At 41.1% G+C, this 22,098-nt stretch overlaps 1 protein-coding gene across 5 annotated transcripts; it reads right to left on the minus strand.

Moving 5' to 3' along the window:
* Positions 1–34: 34 nt before the first annotated feature.
* On the minus strand, positions 35–17,686 carry dazap1 (DAZ associated protein 1). Of its 5 annotated transcripts, none has more exons than XM_076153037.1 (13): positions 17,547–17,686; positions 16,392–16,432; positions 14,946–15,112; positions 14,362–14,427; positions 13,308–13,412; positions 13,034–13,082; positions 9,687–9,769; positions 6,393–6,540; positions 6,177–6,209; positions 5,134–5,283; positions 4,130–4,297; positions 2,580–2,672; positions 35–931 (listed from the first exon to the last, which is right to left on the minus strand). In XM_076153037.1, exons 1-13 carry the CDS (start codon positions 17,576–17,578, stop codon positions 759–761), a joined length of 1,308 nt encoding a protein of 435 aa, XP_076009152.1. In that variant the 5' UTR covers positions 17,579–17,686; the 3' UTR covers positions 35–758. The 5 variants fall into 5 exon arrangements, with proteins under 5 accessions (XP_076009152.1, XP_076009150.1, XP_076009153.1 ...); XM_076153035.1 differs by having other exon boundaries at positions 13,308–13,415; XM_076153039.1 differs by lacking the exon at positions 2,580–2,672 and adding an exon at positions 4,821–4,929 and having other exon boundaries at positions 792–931; positions 13,308–13,415.
* Between the last annotated feature and the right edge of the window lie 4,412 nt (positions 17,687–22,098).

Below are 22,098 nucleotides of genomic sequence, written 5' to 3' on the forward strand. Positions count from 1 at the left end.
AAATACAACACAAAACACACAAAATATCCATAGCAAGGATGGTATCTTTAAAACATTTATTTTCAAATAATCCTTTCTTTTGCATAGTGCAAAATGCACCCAAACAGCCACCTGAGGGAAGTCTACATCTTTAAATAAAAAAACAAGCAAAGTGTACATTTATAGTACAAAATTCTCTTTTTAAAAAATTGCACAGTTTGTGTATAATATATATATTCATAAATTCCATTTTAAACAAACTTTAAAGGCTCAGAAAGTAAACAAAATTCACCAAATGAAAAATAAAAACATTTTTTTCCTAGAATTTAAAGCTGAGGAAACTTGAAACCCTGTTTTCATTTGTATTCACCATAAATATACATATTTATATGCAAGTCTCTTTACATATAGTCTCTGTGCTAGTGTTTGACCAGACAATCAACATTATTGCAAAGTAGTTAAGATCTACTATAAAACATGGGGTGGGGACGGGGGATAAAAGCGTCTTTCGGCTCAATATTCCATAAATTATGCAAAAAAAAAAACAAACAGAAAAACTGGGTTCCTTTACACCCCTTTTTGTGAGACTGTAACAGAAATTACTGGAATCCCTGCTTTCAATAAATTTTCTGTTCCACAAACTGTGAGCATTAAACATTCCCATAGAATAACCCAGAACGCCAGTTTAACTTTGTATCAAGAACACACATTTCCCTGACTATTTTTTGTTTTGTTTTTGTTTTTAAAAGTTAGGCTGCGGCCCTGTCCGGAGTTGGCGGTCAGCGTCGATAAGGGTGGAAGCCCTGTACGTTGTGGTTCTGCCCTCTTCCAAACGCGGTGGCAGCAGGCTGAGGGCCGGCGGCAGGCTGCGCCGTCGGGGCCCCGTACGTGGCTGTCGGCTGGCTGGGGTCTGCAAAGCTGTGACCGAAGGCGGTGAGGTCCTGACTGTAACCTGAGGAGGGAGACAAGACAGGGCAGCAGGGACGAGGCGTTAACTGTCAGGGTCACAAGGAAGCTTTGAAGGAAAAGCCTTACTCTTACTCTACGGTGTTCATATGATTTCAAATGCTTTAGAACAAATCAGCTATTTTCCTGTTAAAGGAAAAATCTACTTGTGCTTCTAAATGTAATGATTTGATGCAGCTGCTGGTAATCCTGTACGTGGGCTGACATTATGTAGCGTTCCTATTCAAAGATGACTGCATATGACTCATTCCATTTGACTGGTTTGTCCCAGCATGCACTACAGATGACATCAGTCTGTCCAGGTGAGGGATCTCTCTCTTTCAACCTCTTCCTCTCTCTCAGATTTCTCTTTTTTGCAGAATTAAACAAGAGTTTCTCCTCATGTCCTCTGCCAACTTAATTTGTTCATGATAATGTGCGTTGTAAATAAATGACCTTGATTTAGAATGAAAGCAATACACTGAACTTAATTGACCGTGAAAAGCAATCGGCAGTGCTAATAGCTCCTGGAGTGTTTCATGGTGTAGTTTTCCTCTAGATTGAATTACAGTTTTCCTTCCCTGAGCCCTTAAGTGTTGAAACTATTAAGTCTTATTAAGAATAATTCAATAACAAATTACAATTTTGAATCTCAATTTCAACAAGCACTTAAGGGGTTTCATTGAGGGAAACAATATCAAAACATTTTTATCATTAATGTACCAGCACCCTTTTATTCTGTTTGAACACTAGGTGGCACCATCTCCTTCGCTGCTATGTCCCAAAACTCCACAGCCTCTTGGTGACTGGTTTGCTATTTCAGAGGCTGGCAGAAGATGAAACTCACATGATGCCATATTATACCAGCATTTAATGTGATTTTTCCACCCTGGTAACATTTAGTTAACATGAAACACAAGATATTTCATAGTGTAGAAGTAGAGAATTGTAGTATTACAGATGACTGGAATGGAAAGACGGGAGAAGGAGAGAAAGAAGAGGAGAAGAGGGAGCAAATGAGACAACGCAACACATTTCTTTTGGGTTGCTCAAAGTGCTTGAAGAACAGAGCAGAAGTGAGAATTGTGAAGAACAGAGAGCGGCCCCAACCGGACCACCAAGCAGAGGAATCAGAGAAAATCCAAATTTGCCGTCATTGTGTCCTTTGTTAGATCTTCCTTTGATCTTTCCTTCTCACCCCTTTAGCTACGACGTGGAGAGACAGTATGTGAGGAAATCATAAAGGGTGATTGGACTGCTGATGCGTAGAGACAACGGAACCATGAAAACAGCTTCTGACAATTAGATCATCCTTTTTTTTTTTTAAACCAGCGAAGCAATGCAGACAGGAGATTGGACAAACGGGACGGGGTTTGACTTTGTATAGTAAAACCTCAGCTGCTGAGACACGAGGCGCTTTTCTGCTTGAAATGCTGACATTTCACTGTAAATGTCTTCCAAACTCACTCAGCCTTCAAACAATAGATATCTGGGTTTTACTATACTTTTTGTATGTACATGCAAAATGTACATGCAAAATACGTCATAGAGCAAAACCTAAAATGAGGCAAAGAACCAGGTTACAGCTCTATAAAGCACTATGGTTTTGTACAAATGCTACTTTTGTGGTTGGAGAAGACAATGCTGGCACCTACCTGCACTATATCCTCCCTGCTCATCCTGACCATAACTGTGAGAAGGACGCGTTGGTCCGTAGGCAGAGGGGTCCTGAGGGTAGTTACCCAAGCCTATCAGGGAGATGAGGAGACCAGGTTGACTGAACCCAGATACTGCCGGCCAGCTAATTTGCATACTGTAGTTTCCCCTTACTGAGCTTTACATTTACATTTAAGACAACTCGCATTTCCTGGCTCTGCACTGCGCTCGTTAAGGCATCACTGCTCAGCTTCATTTGAAAGTCAAAGGGGTGTGGGGGTGTGTGTGCTTGTATGTGCTATGTGCTACCACGCCTCAATAGTTCATGTCAGCCTGGTCTCATAGAATTTTGTGAAACATGTTTCCTTACCACCAAAACAGTGTGTGAAGAGGAAACAAGAAAAGGGAAGTAATATAATGGTCTGAGTAACGTCATGTAATGCGTTCAACATAAAAGAACTCAAACTTAATCCTACACTAACAAAAATAATGTAAAGGCCTAAAACAAAACCCGACCTTGACGTTAAACAAGATCAGCTCATTTTTGAGACGATGCTCATTCCTCAAAGACTTTGTGAGGCTACATTTAGACTACTAACTACTATCTGATTACTTTTCTATGCACCTGGACAGGCGGCAGAAACTAAATGCAAGAAGCTGGATGGAAGAGAAGCACGAGCAGGAAACACTGAACACGATGAGCACCTATCGGGACTGACAGCAATCACATTGCTGCTTTTAATGTACATTCAGCAGTGTGAAGCAGGAGGAACAAATACTGTTCATGTTAGAGTGGCAAATCAAGCTACAACAGTGATCCAATTCCCATCAAACGGTAAGATCTTTAAACACTAATGAGAAAACCTTGCCCAAGACTTTAACTACAGTCATTATGTATTCACGGACAGATGGGCAAAGTTCACATTGTGCAGACGAGCATGCAAAGCCGCCTGTAAATAACTCATGGACGTGTTGAAAGATGTTGATAGGCTGCTTGTCAGGTTAGACATGCCTGATTCCTGAAAAAAGGGCAGAACTTTGTCATGCCAGTGCACTTCTATTGTGATCATGCCAAGACCGGGGGCAAAGCCAGCAAAGTCATCAGCAGAGAGGAAGAGGAGGAGGGAGTGATTAGGGTAGGGATATTTGAAACAAGTCAAATGTCTAATAGCAATATTACCTCCATTAAAACAAAAACAATTAAATAAAAAAGCAAAAACATTGCAAGGCAGGATGATCTAATTAAACCTATCAAGACCTACCAATTGTTTTACCAATCCACAGCCCAGCTGGAAAAACTTGACAGATATGGTGGAAGTTCATTAGCATCTTCACGGCAGAGCCAGAGGGGATCATGTATGCTACAAGCATGTATGCATGTTCAGCTAAATGGTACCAAGAGCAACTCCTGATTGTTTAAAGGTACTAAAATGTGTTATAGTTGTACCCAATCACATAACCAGGAAGATGGACAGGCGCAAGGTGCGAATACAAATTAAATGGGCCAGAAAAGGGCAGCAAACTGCTTTATGTACAATGGTTTTCTTACCATACTGACTGTAAGGAAAGTCAGGTTGGCCAGTGGGAGCTTTGCTCAAGTCCTGAGTTGGTGTAGTGGCGGGGGCAAAGCCCAGCGTTGCAGTCCCTGGAGTGGTGGGTGGAGGAGGAACTCCCTGTGGAGCGTACTGTTCTGCCTGTGGTGTCCCAAAACTGTAACCTATCAGAAAAATAATAAGAATATCTCTACAATTTACACCCCAAAAGTCAGTTCCTTGCGATCCTCACACAGGTTAGGCAGTAAGTACAGAGACTTCAGTCAGTCAACACTGAAAACTCTGTCACCAAGTTTTATCGGCAAACACTGAATCCTACCCTCGAGGAGCTTCTCATCCGACCCTGACCCAACTTATGTTCCCTGTACTTCTGCAGCACTTTTACAAAATTCACCTTATCTGAAAATGCTATTTGTACTTTGGCAACCATATCAACAATCCTTTAGCATCAAATATATACAAGTATATAAAATATTAGCCAATTATTGACAACTGAGGCTGGTATTCTACCTGTTATATATTTCGCTATAACACAAATTTCCATTAAAGAGGTTCCATGTGCTTGCTTTCAAGCACATGGAACCAAACAAAGCAATGTTTTGGAAATGATATTAAATACCTTAAAAAAAATAATAGTAATGACACAATCTCCTAACGGGCCAGAATTTAAAGGAAGAATTCACCAACATTGTTTGGCCATTGCTGTCATTAAACAAGCCATCTGCCTGTAGTGCTGTCCACCTCTGATAAGATGAAGGTTCCTCCCTGAAACGTACAGCAAGACTGCCTGGAAAACCTGACATGGATTACATTTGCACATTTACATATTAATTTACAGTAAGGCTGTAGATTTTCCTACTGCACGTTCTAGAAATAATTTCTAAATTGTGTTTTCACCAATGAGTTTTCAGTTCCAATGCTCAACTACTAATTCTAAATCTAAATGTTGTTCTCTAATCTAAAAGAGCCAAAGATGAGTGAGCGTGTTGGCATAACTGACCAAACTGAGGTGCTGTGCTGTAGCCCTGCTGAGGGTAACCCTGAGGTGCAGCGAAGCCGCCTGCTGGAGTTGTGACCAGAAATGCGTTAAATGGAGACGGAGGCTGCGTTGGGGTTCCCCGACTTGCTGTCAGCGGAGGTCCATACCCACCTGTTCAAAAAAAATAACAACTTCCTTACAAGTGCCATAAAAACATAATTAAGGCTCCTATTTTACAGTTTTAGGTACTGGACAGATAGTTTGACTTAAGTTGAATGAACAAAAGTACTCTGACCTCAGAGCACAAGTTATTTTGAGTAATTAAGTTCAGTTATTTATGCAGCTTTCTAAATGCACTTCAGCAAGGACTAGGCGTTTTTCTTTGAGAGTGAATTAAGAGCCTGTTTTACTACAATTAGACCTGTATGAAATTAATTATGACATCATGCTGTTTTTCTCCCTGACTCCAAAAAGGAAAGCCTAAAGGCAGATCTAGATGCTGGAAAAACAACATTAAATTGAGAAAATAACATAATTTATATGACAAAAGTCTTCTGTCAGTGTTTGGAAAATGACTGCATGCATAAAAGCAAATGATGATACTTCAAGGAAAAGGGGGAGGGGGGGTGTGACAAGAAGAACATGCAGATTAGAATTCTGACCTCTAAAATACGTATACTGTATGTTGTAGAAATAACTTTCTAGTCTACACCTCATTATACTAGTGCTGCATAATTTTCATTATCCAATGTATCTCCTGAGTGAGCATAGTACCAACACATCAGTGAACATGGCAGGCTGAGTTGGAGGTGGCAATATGAACCCGAGCCTGACCAATAGCAGAGGGAGGCCAGAATCCATTCAAAGCAGCCATCTGTCTCGAGCAGCAAATTATCAGCAGCCTCAGCCACTGTGACTTAGACAGTGATAACCGCGTTTAACCGTCATCAGCCTACTGGAAACAGCAGAGCTCAAGGTCGTCTCTGTGACAGGGAAGATAACGACACCACCGGACCTCCCCAGAGCATTACTGTGAGTTTTTAAGTAAAAGATATAAAACCTACCGATGGGCTGGCCAGTAGTCGACACCCACACTCCTTGAGGAGAAAAAATAAAGGTTTTTGTTGACAAATACAAAATTGTAGTAACATTAAAAATGACAGCTCAAACATTGACCTGGATGCACAGGGTTAATGATACAACATTTTCCCACTAGGTTTTCCCCCCAAACACAGAGTCTGGCTTTGATATGCTCGTCTCTGGGATGCGTTCCCACTCACCGTGCGTCCCGTAAGGCTGTTGCCAGCCCTGGGCAGGCTGTGCTGTCCAACCATTAGCTGCACTCAAGATGCCCCTGGGTGCCCACTGGCCAGGGCCAAGCTGGCCGGGAACTTTGCTGTCACGAGGTTCAGCCTTCTTCACTTCCACCTGGACAAAGGACAAGGAGGGCACGTTTGGCAACATCGGTATGTCGTCTGTGAAGTCCCTCACCTAAGCAGACCTGTCCTACACTGACACTTAATCTCAACATATTGGGGCAACTTGAAAACTTTAGGTCTATGAGATCAATGAGGGGTAACTATGTTAATTAATATTACTGTGTAGGCAGAACAGCTGTGCAGCTATGTGTCTCAGGTATCTCAGTATCAAGTGTGCATAGTTTCAAAGTGGCCAAAATAATATTACATACAAATACATATAAATGCTACAATAAAATAGTAGATGGTGTCCAGATCAAACCCACTGATTATGTACCTGAGAAACATAGGTTAAATATTTTCTTGAATAAATTGACCTACATATATATATATTTATATATATATTTATATATCATAAAGACGTCTAATGGAAGGTCATGACTTACCTTTCTCCAGCTAACGCTTAAAGTATTTCTTTAATTTATTTGGAATAAATTTTAGGGGGAAATAGTTGAAGAGAGTTGTAATCTAAAATCTAATATAGGTTTGACATGCAGACAGTACAAATAAAAGTCTTTTCAGTCAATTTAAAAATGAATCTTCATACTGTGTCAAAAGTGAGAAAATTGAGTCAACTGAATTTAACACCGAATTGCTGCTAGACGGCATTTCTGTTTAAACAGCCAATGTTGGAATGTGGCAGTTAGTTATTTAAAAAAAACAGAAAGATAAATGATACAAGAATTTTGTTTTTTATGAATTCCTATTTACCGTTAGACACGTTAATAACCTATGACCGAAATTTGTTTTTGATCATCCACTGGCGCCGCTTATCAGACATACTGCAACACCACCAACAGTCCATTGCCCCAATAACAAAACTTTGCTTTCTGTAACTATGGCAGAGCTATCAGCAGCTAACCAGAGCAAAGAATCAGGCTGAGACTAAGGGGGAGCCGACCAGAAATAGACTGAGGGGTTGAGTTATTGGGGTCACCTTGCAGGAGGAAAACGAATCGCAAATTCCTCCTTGCTTTAAGGTGTTGCCACTTTCCTAGCCTCCCCTCTTCCTTCTCTGTCGACCTAATTACATGCACATGTTTCCGGCAGTGGCCTCGCCGCCGCCGGCAGCTACCTGAGCACTTCTCCCGTGGGCATCATGGCTGCGAGTGATGGATACCATGACTTCTATACAGTCCCCAACAGCAGAACTGGGATTTGTTGCGCAGTTTGATGTGCTCCAATTTCTAATTTTGTAACTCATATCTCCCAGCCTCCCTCAAGTCCCAGCATAAGGTAAAGTCAAGTCAAGAACAATGGATCAAGCCGAGCCTCGATTCCTGCTGGAAACCAGGGCAAAGTCGTGGAGGGATACATCTTAAGAAGGTACAGGTTGGGCTTGCTAAATGGGGCTTGAGCTCATCCTTTTTAAGGTAGTAATGAGGGATATGTCCATGTGGGTTGGACTATTAAATAACACTGATTAATAATACTGTGATCCAACTTATATTTACAATTGTTGCATTACAGGCTCACAGTCTGGTGCCTCCTCTATGTAGAAAAACCTTTGGCACACAGGGAAGCGACCTCATTTACATTTCTAATTTGTCTGAGTAGACAAACGAACTGGATGGTTCATAGGAACACTATGGTTAAGCCCAACCACAGACACTAAATCATCTCCGGCAGAAAACCACAGACACGCAAGGAAGTAAAGCTTCCTTATTAAAAAAAGAGGAAGGTTTTACTAATGTTACTTTAACCAGGCAGGAGAAGCAAACGAGTGACGGAAAATGACCAGCAATGAGGGTTTTACAAAACAGGCGGCGACTGCTTTAACTTTGTTTAGGGTGTGAAAAAAAAACCCTTACACACAGCACCACGCATGAAGGACGCCTGGGTGTTGAGTATCCTACAACTGACTTTCAAACACATCAAATGTAATGCAGACAGGGAAAGACCAAGGACAGAAATAGGGTACATGAGATTGATACCGATGAGTGGATGAAACCACAGTGCGTTTGACTTATCGCTTTCTTACAACCACAAATCATTGCTGTCCGCATTGGAGGACGGGAAGAACACCGTCTCTCCTCTTTTGTCTCTGCGCAATGGCGTGATGGTGCCAATTCTAAAACGCCTCTATCGGGAAAAGGAGCCTGCGATTGGTGACTAGATTTGAATTCCATTTTACAGCCGTGTGTCATAGAGTAAACCTAACCAGAAGTGTACCGACTAGTATTTCCAAATTTGGTGTGTGTGTTTTATCCAGCTGAGGTGGAAGGTGAACGGGGTGTGTCAGGTACTTAAGAGAACAATACAACGACTGTCGGAGGTTGGGAGGTTCATCTAAATAAAACACCATATGTACGTAGATGGACAATGAATCCAACACTATCGGAATTGCTTTTGCGACGTAAACCCCACCCATCTGGTACGCCCACAGTGTTAAAACAACTGCTACGAGCCGCATGCAAATGTCCCTGCGTCAGCCCCGTCTCATCCTAGGCAGCATTTGAAGGAAACCTGGCCTTTGAGATTTTGACAGACACAGTATGGAGATTCGTCAACTGAGGTCACTGAGTTGAGTTTTTTTCTTTAACATTTCAAAATGAAAACAAAAACACATTGGCGTAGAAGTGACTCGGCCAACAAAATATCAGAAAATAAAAGTAGAAGAAACAGAACTGAGTGGACCAATCCTTCAGGTGATTTATATTGAGTGAAATGCTGTATGATCTTTTCTCCAATCACAATTTTTACTGATACCTTTGACCCAATATCAATGGCTAAAGACCAACCTCTAACTGTAATATTGTATGTTGAATATTGTGCATTTTAAACATCCTAAAGGAGAGGTCAATTTAAACAAAGCCTTGGGCGACAATGAAACCTTCATATCACAGCATTTTAAAAGATAAGTCTGCCTATCAAAGCAGTAAGTGTCAGGGTGTTATGTGTTAAGAATAATCTCTCTCTATGTAAAGATAAGGATGAGTAACCCAAGTCTGTGGTCGGCTGGTACGGCTGAATTTGGAGGCGCTAAACACGGATCTGTATGTATGATGCAGCACCACAGACTCAAGGCTCCAGTCTCAGTGTGTCGCCCAAGCCTCCGTTTGGCTTTAAAGGTAAAATAAAACTACAACTACACACTTTTTTGCCCATGATGTCGTGAAAATGCATGTTGACAGCCTGGTCCACTGATTGTTCGGCCTCGAAAGTAATAAATCCAAAACCTAGCCAACGACCAAGAGTGAATCAAGGTAGCAGGGGGGGTTGTGACAACACAAGATGAAGAACAGTATTGGGCTTCAGCAGAGTGAGGATCCGTCAAGACTGAGCTAGAGGCTCCTGGGGTTCGGATGATGTTGCAAAACAAGATAACTAGGGGGCTGTGGGAAGCGTTGCGCTAAACCATGATTGGAACGTTAAAGGAGTAGATTTACGATTAGTGGGAAACAAGAATTTAAAGTAACGTGAAATGTCACATACAAAAATTCAATCGAGTCTCCAACCCTTGATGGGACTAATAACGTTACGGCATGATAGCTGATAGATGCCAATTGAACCAATACTACATTGTGTTACTTCATGCTGTTTCATCCAAACCCCACCTTGACCTGTCCCTTGGTATATTGCTGTGGAGCACACACTCGCAGCAGCCATTGTTAATGCATAACAAAAATATGGAGAAACACAAACTGTGGAATGTCTAAAGCTTTCTCCGAGCTTTCCCAAATTCAATGACTTTACTTTTGAGTCAGCCAGGATAAGCCTAAAATGGACAATTAAAAATATCGCTCACAAAAGTACCACAAAGATATAGGCCATGGGTGGTATCCAAAGGTGCAGTGCTACCGATTTGTCAATGGGGTGTATACAGAGTTATCATCCATAAGTATTCCATCAATAAAGCAAATCTAAAGTCCAATGTTTGTCGAGTTTCAGCTGAGAAGCGAGACTAACGGTGTGTCAGCCGTGCTAACTGGTCAGAAAACACACAATCCACAGGCTGCAGCATAGCAACAGGCTGCAGCGCACCACTGTGATCCACTTTCAATTTGATTTAACTTTCCTCCGTGGCAGAACTGGGTTGTGAGCACATCTCTACTTGGGGATCTAACCTGATTCCAATTAACTGTCCTGTGAGACACTGAGATTTTATAACCTCTAGTTCCGAGCCAAGCACTCCCAAGCCTCATGACCTATTGCTATTAATAAGATGTCAATGACCTGTCCCTCGTCTAAATTTAAAACCAAGCTGACACATTTTGGAGTTTGACATGTTGCGAGTCAGTAAGTATGATAACGCTCATTTATCTCTCTGCATACTATTGTGTCCTTACAAACGCTCTCTAGTAAAACACAGGAGTGACTGATGAGTTTGTCCACATCACCCACATCTATCTAAACATCTTCAATTACTAAATTAATAGAATGCAACCATATGACTGACCTGAAATGAAATCAATACCCTACAAAAATCAACATGTGTGACGTTATACACCCATGGGTGAGCCGACGCTTCGGCCCATTTCCCAATACGACACAACTTTGTGTACACCCCATTGCAGCTACTTGACCAAAAGTTTGAGGCGTTTACATTTGGCCTGTACCTCTGTGGTACCAGTCAATTCACAGAAACCTAAAGGAGAAAAGACAAATCTTAAGAGACACAGTTAATCACATTCAAACCATTCACAAGGAGAAGGGGGACAGAAGAAAGAAAAATAGAAAGGGCTTACTTACAAAATACTTAACTTTCTACATATGGGAAAACACACGCTATGCCATTTTAGATACACATATCAGTTATGTCTAAATAAATGTAAAGAAAACTTATTCCAGAGTTGAACAACGGTTTTAGTAAAATGAAACAGTTTACACTACTAAAGATTATGTAATGGTTGTTACAGGTGCACATGTCATTTTAAAATCCGATGACAAACTATTCTGGGATTTTGCCCCCAATAGAGAAGGAATTAGATATTGAAGGAAGAGCAGTAAGAATCCTACATGTTATGGGTCAGTGGATGCTGCATCTATGTAGGACAAATGCAGATGAAACAGCTGTGACTGTAATTCTGACACAAAAAACGCCTGATTCCCTTTGACACAGTTAACACTACATCCTGGCATTTATTGTTATATTAATCAAATAATCAACCTTCAATTATATAAGTTAACTTATTGGATTTAAATAATATAGGCACAGACATTTTCAAGCAAGGACACTTCATGAAATTTGATATTTCTTGTATTACTATTCTGAGGTTTCTGTGGGGAGACGCTGACATCGACACTTCTATAATGGACTCATCTTTCACCACGCTAGTTATTTGCTAATGATTGGTCAGTGTATAATTGAGGGGGTATTTAATTTAATATGCCAGTCAAACCTGAATTTGAATTAATTAAATTTAAGTAAATCTTCCACAGTAGTTTGTGTGCCACCGACCAGCGTAATGCATTTAACATAGCAAACACAACGCCCCCAAAACACTCAGAATCATACTTTTATCTGAGTTTTCTGGCCCTAAGCGTATTGTAAAGGAGTAATATACAGCAGTGAATCAGCCCCAATGAGCCGCGGGTGCAGTTGGAGAGAGGAAGCAATAACGTGTGTACTAGACAAATGGGCTGATGACTACATTAAGGAAGAACTCAAACGATAGAATGAGCGAGAAAGGATTTCAGAGAAACGCCAAACAATACAATGCAAGGTTAAAAAACGCTTGAGAGAAAGTTACATTACCATTCGCAATGCCCTCCAGTACACCAACTCCTACATCACCACATACATATAGTCCCTGCATCATCATCATCAGCTGTTTGTTATGTTACAAAAGGAGCAATATCATCTAATGGCAGTGATGAATGCGCTCAGACCTCCGACCAATCGGAGAACACCTGCGCGTCCTTTAACTCAACGTGAAGCCAGCCGAGCCAAACCAAAAAAAAGATATAACGTAACATCTGAGTCAAACTCTCCAGATGTGGAAAAAGCCTGAATGTGTGCGTTAAACACACTCATTCAGACTCTTCTTCAATCTGCAGATGTGACAGAGCCTGAAATTCTGTTTAAAGGGTGCCAGCCACTGCTTTATATAAATAAGAGTCGGATTGTGACAAACAAATTTGTAATCTGCATATTAACTCAAAGTACTGCCCTCATGCCCGAATTCCATGCATTTGACAGGCAAGCAGTGTGTGATACACTACACAATGACAAATGATACATCCCATCAGTGCATGCTTGATGAGTTGACTCGGCATGAGGTTTAATTTAACATGCTTTTAATGTGATGTATGCCTTCATCATGTGTCTGTATTATAAACCCTGTCAGCAAATGAAGGATTGTGTAATGGTTACGTGTTTAAATTGAATATCTGTGGTTGAATGGCTTTTTTTTTTCTCTTTGGGCCAGAATAGTTTGTCATGAGATTTAAGATGGTAAGGTATGGAGAAGGGAGAGAATAAAAACGGGATCAGCTTTTACCTCGGGGCCTCTGCTTCTCCGCATCATAGATCATTACCACCTCTGTGACCTTGAATAGGACAAAGGGAAACAGTTGCTCCATTTAGAATAACCGGGACAAAAAGGATCAGCTCTTATTCCAATTGTATATTTCTGTCTTAATCTGAACAAGTTATTAATTGTCCTTCACCATATAAATAAATGTAATTTTCTAATGCTAGCATTGGCCATTTTCAATGTCATCCTAGTAGTCTTAATGACGATATGAGCTGAATATGTACTTGATAATACTCACCACTCCAAATCTATTGAAATAGTCCCTGAGTTCAGGCTCGCCGCAGTTATGGGGGATTCCACCTACAAATATCTTCTTTGATTTATTGCTATCAGCTTTGCTGCCCTTCTGAAAGAAAACAGGGAGTGTATGGACTTCAATGCCTGTTAACAGATCGCCCTGGGATGGAGCCAGTTAGCCATCATCTATTCAGACAGTGCAGAAGAAATTAGGTTCTCCACTTGCCCTGGGGTATAATTCTTAACATGTCATGTCAATGCAAACACTAGTCTCTACAGATCAGAGAGCTTCCTCCAATTACTGTGAAGTACGATGTATTTCCCCCCCTGCGCTCACACTGAACAGGCTAGAGGTTTATATGACAAGGATTATTAGCGACTACATGTTTTGTTAGGAAAACATTCAGCATTGGCTACAACATGACTCCCAGTCGGTGAAATGAGCTCCAGTAGCAAGAAAAGGGCCTCATTTATAAAAGCTCCTGACGTGGACTTTGCACTTCCAGTCAAATATGTGATTTGTCAAATGTTTCATCGATGAGATGTGTAATGATTAAGATTTTCTGTCCGCAATAGCACAATGTGACTATAATAAATCTGCAGGGGCTTGATAGGGTTGTTGATTGACTCAGTAATTACCTGGCAGGGTGCTATGATTTCTGCTTTTGGAAACTTACTGTTCAAAGCATTCTTGTACTGTTTGCCATACCTCATTGTGTCTGGGTAATCAGGAATGCAGTAAGACAGTGCTATAAATGAAATATTATTCATATTATTCAAATTGGTGTTATAACTCAAAGATTTGCCATCTTTAATAATCCTCAAAAGATTTAAGGGTTTTAATGTTGGATACCAAAACAAATCACTCTTTGAAAAGATCATACAAGGAAATTTGGATCAGAGCGGTTTTATAAATGAGGCTTTAGGACTCCTAGTGGCTCATGCAAAGAAACTGGTGGTCTAACTTTGTGAGGAGATGGAGAATTGAAGGTTTGAGTCTTATTCCACCACAAACACCTGGCCTAGACTCCCAGTAGGAATCAGACTCATCTTACCCAGCCCTCCTTGGTTCGAGACTTTTCGGGTTGCATTCCTCTGGGAGTGCATGGCTTCGGGTCAATCTGACAGCAGCGACAGAAAGAACATTTGAACATTAGCCCTATATAAAAGCACCTTCAAATGTTCTTTTCTCCGTGAATGATATCAGTCTGCCTCACACAACGGGACGGCAAATGTACTGGAAACTGGAAGAAAATTTGAATAAGTGGACAATAAATGTTCATGCCCGTCCCTGCCTCCCTCAGCTGGAAAAGGGAGACAGTACCTCATTCATTTGGCTTCCATGGAAGAGGAAGACTACACTAACAACAGTTTCAGTTTGTTTTAATTTTACAGATATCTTAATTAAAATCAGCAAATGTGCTTATCTTAAACAGGTATGTCTTGTTGGACAAACACATGTCAGCCTTTATAGAGCAGTTTGATCTGGTGCACTATGGCTGCAGGCATGTACAACCCAAAGCAAAACTGATTCTGCTCTGAAAATTCTAAATACTTTGAAAGATCAAATGTGAAGTTACTCCACCGTGCTCCAACTAATTTATCTAAGGTATCTGCTCCTCCGACTCAATATACTCACATTTCTTCCATCAAGATTATGCGGCTTCGTCTCCAACACTGTCCGTACACAATTGGGGTCTTTGAATTTGACAAAGCCAAAGCCCCGCGACTGATTTGTGGTTTTGTCCTTCATGATGACACAATCAACTACTTCCCCATACTGTGAGAAGTAGTTTCTCAGTGTTTCTGGGAAAAGAAAAGAGAGCAATGGTGTAACAGCGGAGCTTAACCACAATGCGCACAGCACTGACTACTGGAAATGTGAACTCTAAATCAAAAATACTATATTAGAATTTTGTAAAATTCAACCCAATTGGCCAATTTCTGCGGTTATTATTTCTACAACAATTTGATTAGGATTCTAAGAAAATATCTCCAGTATTTCAACCTGAACTACAATCTATAACGGGCACAAAAAACAAGAGCAGGTGTGAGAGGAAAAATAAATAAATAAAAGCTATCCACAGGAAAATCTGTAAGTCAGCCAGTGACCTTGTGACAGTGGAAAATTTCTCTAATATACATTTTTGTGGTGAGATCACTTCAGGAATAGAGTGGAGTCGCATTTAAATCTCATATACAGACACTCCTCAAGAGCAAACACAGCACTGACCCACTGTCATCTTTAAAAGCACCAAATGAACGCCCAGCTACATATACAGCCATACACGCCCTCGGAGACAAGGCGTGCAAGTTTGAACAAATGCGGAGTCGCTTTCGGGAATTATCACATTGGTGAGACGCCGCAGGGCAAACAAGTTCAGAGCTAAGCAGCACTGTGGTTACCCTCGTGCAGAGTAGCATGCTGGCCATACATGCGTGAGCCAGTGAAGGGCTGAGGACACCCAGGGCTGCAAACAAGACCCACTGAGAGGATCTGATTGAGAGGGAAATGTATACACACACATCTGCCGTATACTGTGCTACTGCAACATCAACACCAGCGCTCATGAGTGAAGCACCAGCAATTCTGGTAGAATCTATCTGCTGTCTTTATATAGCTGTTTGTTTGGTTTTGTGTTTATTTGTTCAGTTTTTATATATAGCAAATAATTCAACATGGCAAAGGAGAAAGTGTAAAAAAAATAACTGAAGATATGTTAAACAAAGAAACAGCATTGGCAAAGAGAAATGTGTTTACACTTTTGTAGTGTGTAGACACTTCACAACGACATTTGCTTAACAACGCCACAAACTACTGAAGAAGGTCATCGGGTTTAAGAAACGGTCTTAAACAGCCCCTTAAAAAAAGAAATCTACCATTACAAATTACACAAAACTGGTATACACAACAGGGACACAGATTCGCAATAACCAAAATATGGAAACAAAGAGACTGAGGCATTGTGAAATGTCCTTTTGACAACATTGCCCAGTTTGACACTACACTCCATTGCTGAATGCTTCACTATGATGACCACTCTCACACACACACTGTCCCGTAGAGTTAAACGCTGTGACTTACCTTGTGTGGTGCTCCAGTCCAACCCACCCACAAATAGTTTCCTAGAATGAACAAGTGAAGGACCAATTTGTCAAAATGGCACAAACACAAATGAGGCATGATAACACACACACACACACACACACAACTGTTTTACCTTCACAGAATGAGATCATAGAATGGAAAGTCCTGAAATTATTATTATTATTATAAAAACACTCAATTTCATATGAATAGCGTAGTTATAACGGACTGATCTTTCAACTACACTGATGTTACAGAGACAACACACAGAGGTGCTGCATGTAGAACACACACATACTGATCCGAGCTCCATGTCCATTCGTGTCCCTTCGCTCTCTGGACACACTGACCGCACTGCTCTCGACAATCACGGTCTTGTTGTGAACCTCTTGCCACGTAAGTTACCCCGGAAAGCACGGTAGCATTTAGCGCGCTAACATCAAACTTAGCAGACCAACCCGAGTGGAGCGAGCTGCAGCGGTCACCGTCCACCACCCGGTCTCTCACCGCTCAGAGCCTCACATTGTCCCGGCAGAGCTGCACCTGGCTGGGCGGCTGCTCAGCACCCAGGCGCTGGCTAAACTATAGGAAGTTTACCGGGAGTTTAAACGTTATATGTTTGCCTAATCTAACTGGTGAGTTCGGGTAGTTGGCGTTAAGAGTGCGGGTATAGTGACGCATCGATGATAGACGCGCTGGAGGGGTTGGTTCAGACCGGTACGCTCCATCCTCCAGCATGCCCGCTAAATGTCCTCACACGGGGGGGAAGTCAAGCGGCCACTTTCGCTTCGCTGGCCAATGTTAGCTAAGCTAGCTCTGCTGCTCAGAGCTCTCCAAAAAATACAACACTGTAATAACTCAAGTAGACTTGCACACACTGCAGTGCCACGGCCGATAATAACACATTGGACCAACGCGACCCAGGCTGGGTGAACAACAACCATGACAACAGAGCCACTTTAATCACTACTTTCACTTTTTGGTCGCCTTTTCTCGGGGCTAACGAAGCTCGCTAACTTACTAGCTAAATCTGGCTAGGTAGCATTAGCAGTGAAATGACAGCTGTGAAGAGCGCGCGCGTCAAGTCCGAGTCCAAATCCACTTTATGGTTCACTTCTGCTACACTGAGATACTTTATTAAATTCCTCTTACCCGACTTCATCTCCGACTAAGTTGTTGTTCATTTCTGAGGCTAAAGCAGGGGAGTATAGGGAGCTGTGACCGGCTTCGTGTTTGAGCGGTGCCCCTCTCAGACTGAGAGCGGAGGAAGGTCACTCCGCTTTTTGGTTCAAACTCTCCTGCGCAGTGACGACGCTGCGGGGGGCCACGGCCCTTAAAGGAACATTACACCCACCCAGGGGCGCACTTAACCACCATCTCCCCCATAGCACACAAGGTATACACAATTAAAATAGAATAAAATACAACGCAAACTTTGCTACACGTATCATTAAATATACCGCAACATAAAAAAATAAAACAAAGCACAAAATGCACAAAATAGACTCCAGATGGCGAAATGCTGCAATACACACAGAAGGCAAAAGCACAGACGCAGACACGAGTACAAACACACAGCGTGCTATTTACTTATTAGTTCATTCATCAGTGACCATGTGCTCGTTACACTGTGCCAGACTATACCTTTTAATTCACATGGGCAGTCTGGGTGATGTAATTGATTTAAAATAAGAGAGAAACGTTAATGTGTATAATATCCTTATAGAGACAAAGACATAGCAGAGTACAACTTGATAAAGGGACAGCTTTTACATTGTCCTTGCCGGGTGAAATAAACTATGGTCACAAATGATTGAAGATCGTGCAAAATGCATAGATACAGTAAACAGTAACTAAATGTGACATGATAGAAATGTAAATGTGATGATACACTGGATACTACCTGTGTATTCATACTAATGTATTATGTCACCACCTACCTATTTGGTTTAAACTGGTTTTATGTATACTTCACTGTACAATAGCCGACCGCTAGGGGGCCACACTGAGGCACTGCAGTCTACCTTTGGTGCTGATGGGACTCCGACCCAGGCCTGACACTGAGGGGTGTTGGAGGACAAACTGGCCTTCTGAGAGAAGAGGCCTGAATTTGAAAAGTATATATCAAAGCCAGACCAATGTCAATCTGACAGTATTTAACTGCAGATTACGTGACAACACACCAAACGACAGCTCGGTTCAAAGATGAGAATAAATCTTCCCCTGATAGCCAGTGACAACTTCCTGTGACATTAATGAGCGGATCAATCAGTCAGGATATTATTTCATCTGATAATCTGTATGCCTGAATTTACAGGGGAAATTAGACCTCCTGTGGATGTTTTAATACCAGATGTGAAACCTTGTTGAAGGAAAGTGTATACATTGGAGGTGATAATGTGACTCCAGGACAATATGAATGTACAAATCTCTACAGGGAGAATTTTCCCACCCACTCAGCTAAGCAGCATGTCTTTAGATTGTGGGTGGAAACATGAGTATAGAAGACATAGGCGGGAACAGATTTAGTTGTCAGCTGTGGTTCTGAGGGGAGAGTGGCGGACAGAGTGGAGGTGCTATGCCTTGCATGTCTGAGAAGTCACTGCTCTTGACTCAGAATAAAGCACGCCGATAGAATAAAGCACACAAACCTCTTGCATTGTGATTATGCAGAGCAAATTCAGTGTGTGTATGTGGCAGGATAGAGTATATTCATTCACAAAATTTCCCCTTGAGGATTGGTGTTTTATTTTATTTCACAACTAAAAGCTTGGCCTGTTGGTGGAGCTAGAGCAAAGGTCATATATTCTTCAAAACAACCCTCCTATTTCCTAGAGAAATGTAAATACAAATCCAGCCATCATTTTTCTAGATCTGTTACAAACAGGACAGAAGTGATCACATTCCACGCACTCTGACTGATTTCTTTCTACACCTTACAAACATCCCGTAAATGGAAATGAAAGGGGTATTACCATTTATGGCTGCAATGACCCAGTATTCTCTTGGACATTAATAGCATAAAGTTTCTTCTTCCCTGAGAATAAACAGTTTAATGTCACACACAAGCAGTTCAGTCAGAACGATGTTTGTTGTCTTTTACTTTTAGAGAAAATCATCATTGAAGATATACCTTATACTGTATATTTTTGTATATGATGAAATCCTACCACAGATGTTTTACTCAATTAAGCACACAACACGTCATGAATACTCAACAATAATGCTGTTTTTTCAATTCAGATTAAGGAAATATATGGCAAGCCAGCTGGGAAAAACACTCACATCAGCCCCCTACTGGTGCTAAGAAGTAGGACGCTGCACATATGGCAGCTAATCAATTAAAAGTTAGTGGGCTTACTTTTCTGCTCAAATTCTTTGGAAAAAATAATACAATGTTTTATGCTAAAGTTATTATTGTTATTATGGCACAGAATGTTCTGATGCTCGTCTGTCAATGATCTGAAAGAATATCCAGGATCCTATGGCAGCAAACCTGTTGTGCAACTGCCATGACAGCTGCACATGTAAACCACTGACTGGCTCAGGTTTGCTCCTTTCACAGAGGGAATTTCAAACATTTAAACATCTCACTTTTAAGAGTTGGTAAGTATTGCACATAAACTAAAAGTGAGATATTTCAACAATAAAAATAGATGTATGTCCTCTTGGGTAATATTCCCAAAGCATTTACGACGTTCCCAGTAGTAATCTCCCAATCAGAATCAATTTGACCTTCACATTGCATGTCTCATTTCTCTATGAAAGGCACTTTTGTTCCTCATCTTATCTGTCATGGGAAGGTGAAACGAGGCCACGCCTGTCAGCTTTCATATAGACTCTCCACTGAGACTGAAGTACATCAACATGACGTCAACTTTTACTTTAAATTAAAAACTTAGTTATGTTTTGCAGAGGAGATGCTTCATCTGAACTGGTACTGATTAGTTTCAGGAGGAGGAGAGGTGGAGGCAGCATCAGGATGGTATGACTGTCCCATGGCCTCCAGACTTGGGGGGGGATTATTCTGTTTTAATATTTTTTAATCCTGATTGGCTGTTTTTAGCCTGTTTTAGCCAGTAACCACAAGTGCTTCTTTAGGCCTTTACACTGCAGTATGACAACTCAGATTATCCCCAAGAGGCAAGAGATCTGTAGTGCCTCCTTTTCCACATGCAACTTATCTCGACCATTTTAATAATTACATAATGCAAGAGTCTCCTTCTGCCAGGGATCCTAAAAGTCTTAGCTTTGTTTGCTTTGAACAAGCCGAGCCCAATTCATGTTTCTATTTTCTGTATTCACTGCACTGAAGGCAAACAGGCATAACAGGTAATGTAGACTTAGTATCCTTCAGGCTGATCACTCAAGACAGAAACTGAAAGAAAGCAGAATCTTGGATATTTAGGCCCTTCCTGCTTGAACAGAACCTAAAAACCTATTCAACCTTTGCAAATCGCCGGGTCCTTCAGGGCAAAGATGCATCCCAGAGTTTTAATTTTGTGGGCCTGTAAAGCCCTTTGAGACATCATATGTGATATTGGGCAATAGAAATAAAGTCGACTTGACTACAGGAGCAGCTTCTCAGCCATTAACATTGCATTGTTATTACTGGACATTTCAAGTATTTATATTGTTAATTTGAAAGTCTAACATTAGACACCCATAACATTCTGGGTATTGATCAGTTGTTACATATAGCACTGTTGTTATAATTGTTCTTTGACTTCATTCTTATGGGTGAAATCTTCTGGAATGTGGATTGAAAGATGAGCAGATATCAGCTTCTGTACTGACTGATAATGAAGAGGACCCTGGCCAACTGTGGTCAGTGTTCCATTTACTGACCTTTGCCCTTTGATTTTCTGATCACCACCTTTGATCTACAAACTGAGGACTGCAGCGTGAGCGAACACTGAGAGGACGGCTGGGAGTCATTTGAGTTACACTGACACTATGTAAAACATAACTACGGACTGCTTACACATTATAATTACAACATGGGGAGCTTTGTTTCAGAGTGAACAAAGTGAATCGTGAACATAGTCGAAGTTTATTTTCTACAAAATCTGTAAAAAAAATAAACCGTAACCTTAAGAAAGCCCATAGTATTCTGTAAAATCCTGTAATATTCTACTCAATAGTAAGTTAATTGTGACATAACAGCAGTGTTATGTCACAAGTTGCATTCTTATTGTGATTCAAATCAATGAAGCTTTTATTGAGTCTACTGATGGCTACTTTGCCCCATGATCCATTTATTACAAGCTGCTCCAGTGAACTTGTGCAAAGGGAGCAAATGTACATGTGCAAATGCGACAGTGTGCAATGGTTGACATTCAGCTGTTAGTGCCAACACACACAGAGCCGCAATGCGCAGAGAGCTCCTACTCTGCTGCTAGTTGAGGATACCGCAAAGATCTGTCCCTAGCCCAGCAGCCACAAAACCCCCACATTTGAATCCTTGGCTAGCAAAGGTTTCATTTTTCATTTAACTCACCAGACGTCATCGTCCTCACGTGTAGCTGCCAAAGATATACTGGGTGACTAGTAATAATGTGTGGGTGTGACATCAATGTTTAGATGACATCATTGTTGTAACTCCATTTGGGTGACATCAATGTTGTGTATTTAAGTATTTGTGGAGTCACACCCTGTGGCCATTTGTTTTGACGTTGTAATTTTGTGTTTTTCTAGTTACCTG

Source organism: Genypterus blacodes, unplaced genomic scaffold (assembly GCF_046128005.1).
Source record: "Genypterus blacodes isolate CSIRO-AG114 ecotype Tasmania unplaced genomic scaffold, CSIRO-AGI_Gbla_v1 ptg000058l_1, whole genome shotgun sequence".
Taxonomy (NCBI): domain Eukaryota; kingdom Metazoa; phylum Chordata; class Actinopteri; order Ophidiiformes; family Ophidiidae; genus Genypterus; species Genypterus blacodes.

Excerpts from the sequence above, each read along its gene's own strand:
- dazap1 (XM_076153035.1), bottom strand. The coding sequence starts at position 17,578 with ATGAACAACAACTTAGTCGGAGATGAAGTCGG. Across the intron at positions 16,433-17,546 it reads TTAGTCGGAGATGAAGTCGG|GAAACTATTTGTGGGTGGGT; the intron begins GTAAGAGGAATT and ends TGTTCATTCTAG. Across the intron at positions 2,673-4,129 it reads CTTTCCTTACAGTCAGTATG|GCTTGGGTAACTACCCTCAG; the intron begins GTAAGAAAACCA and ends TCTCCCTGATAG.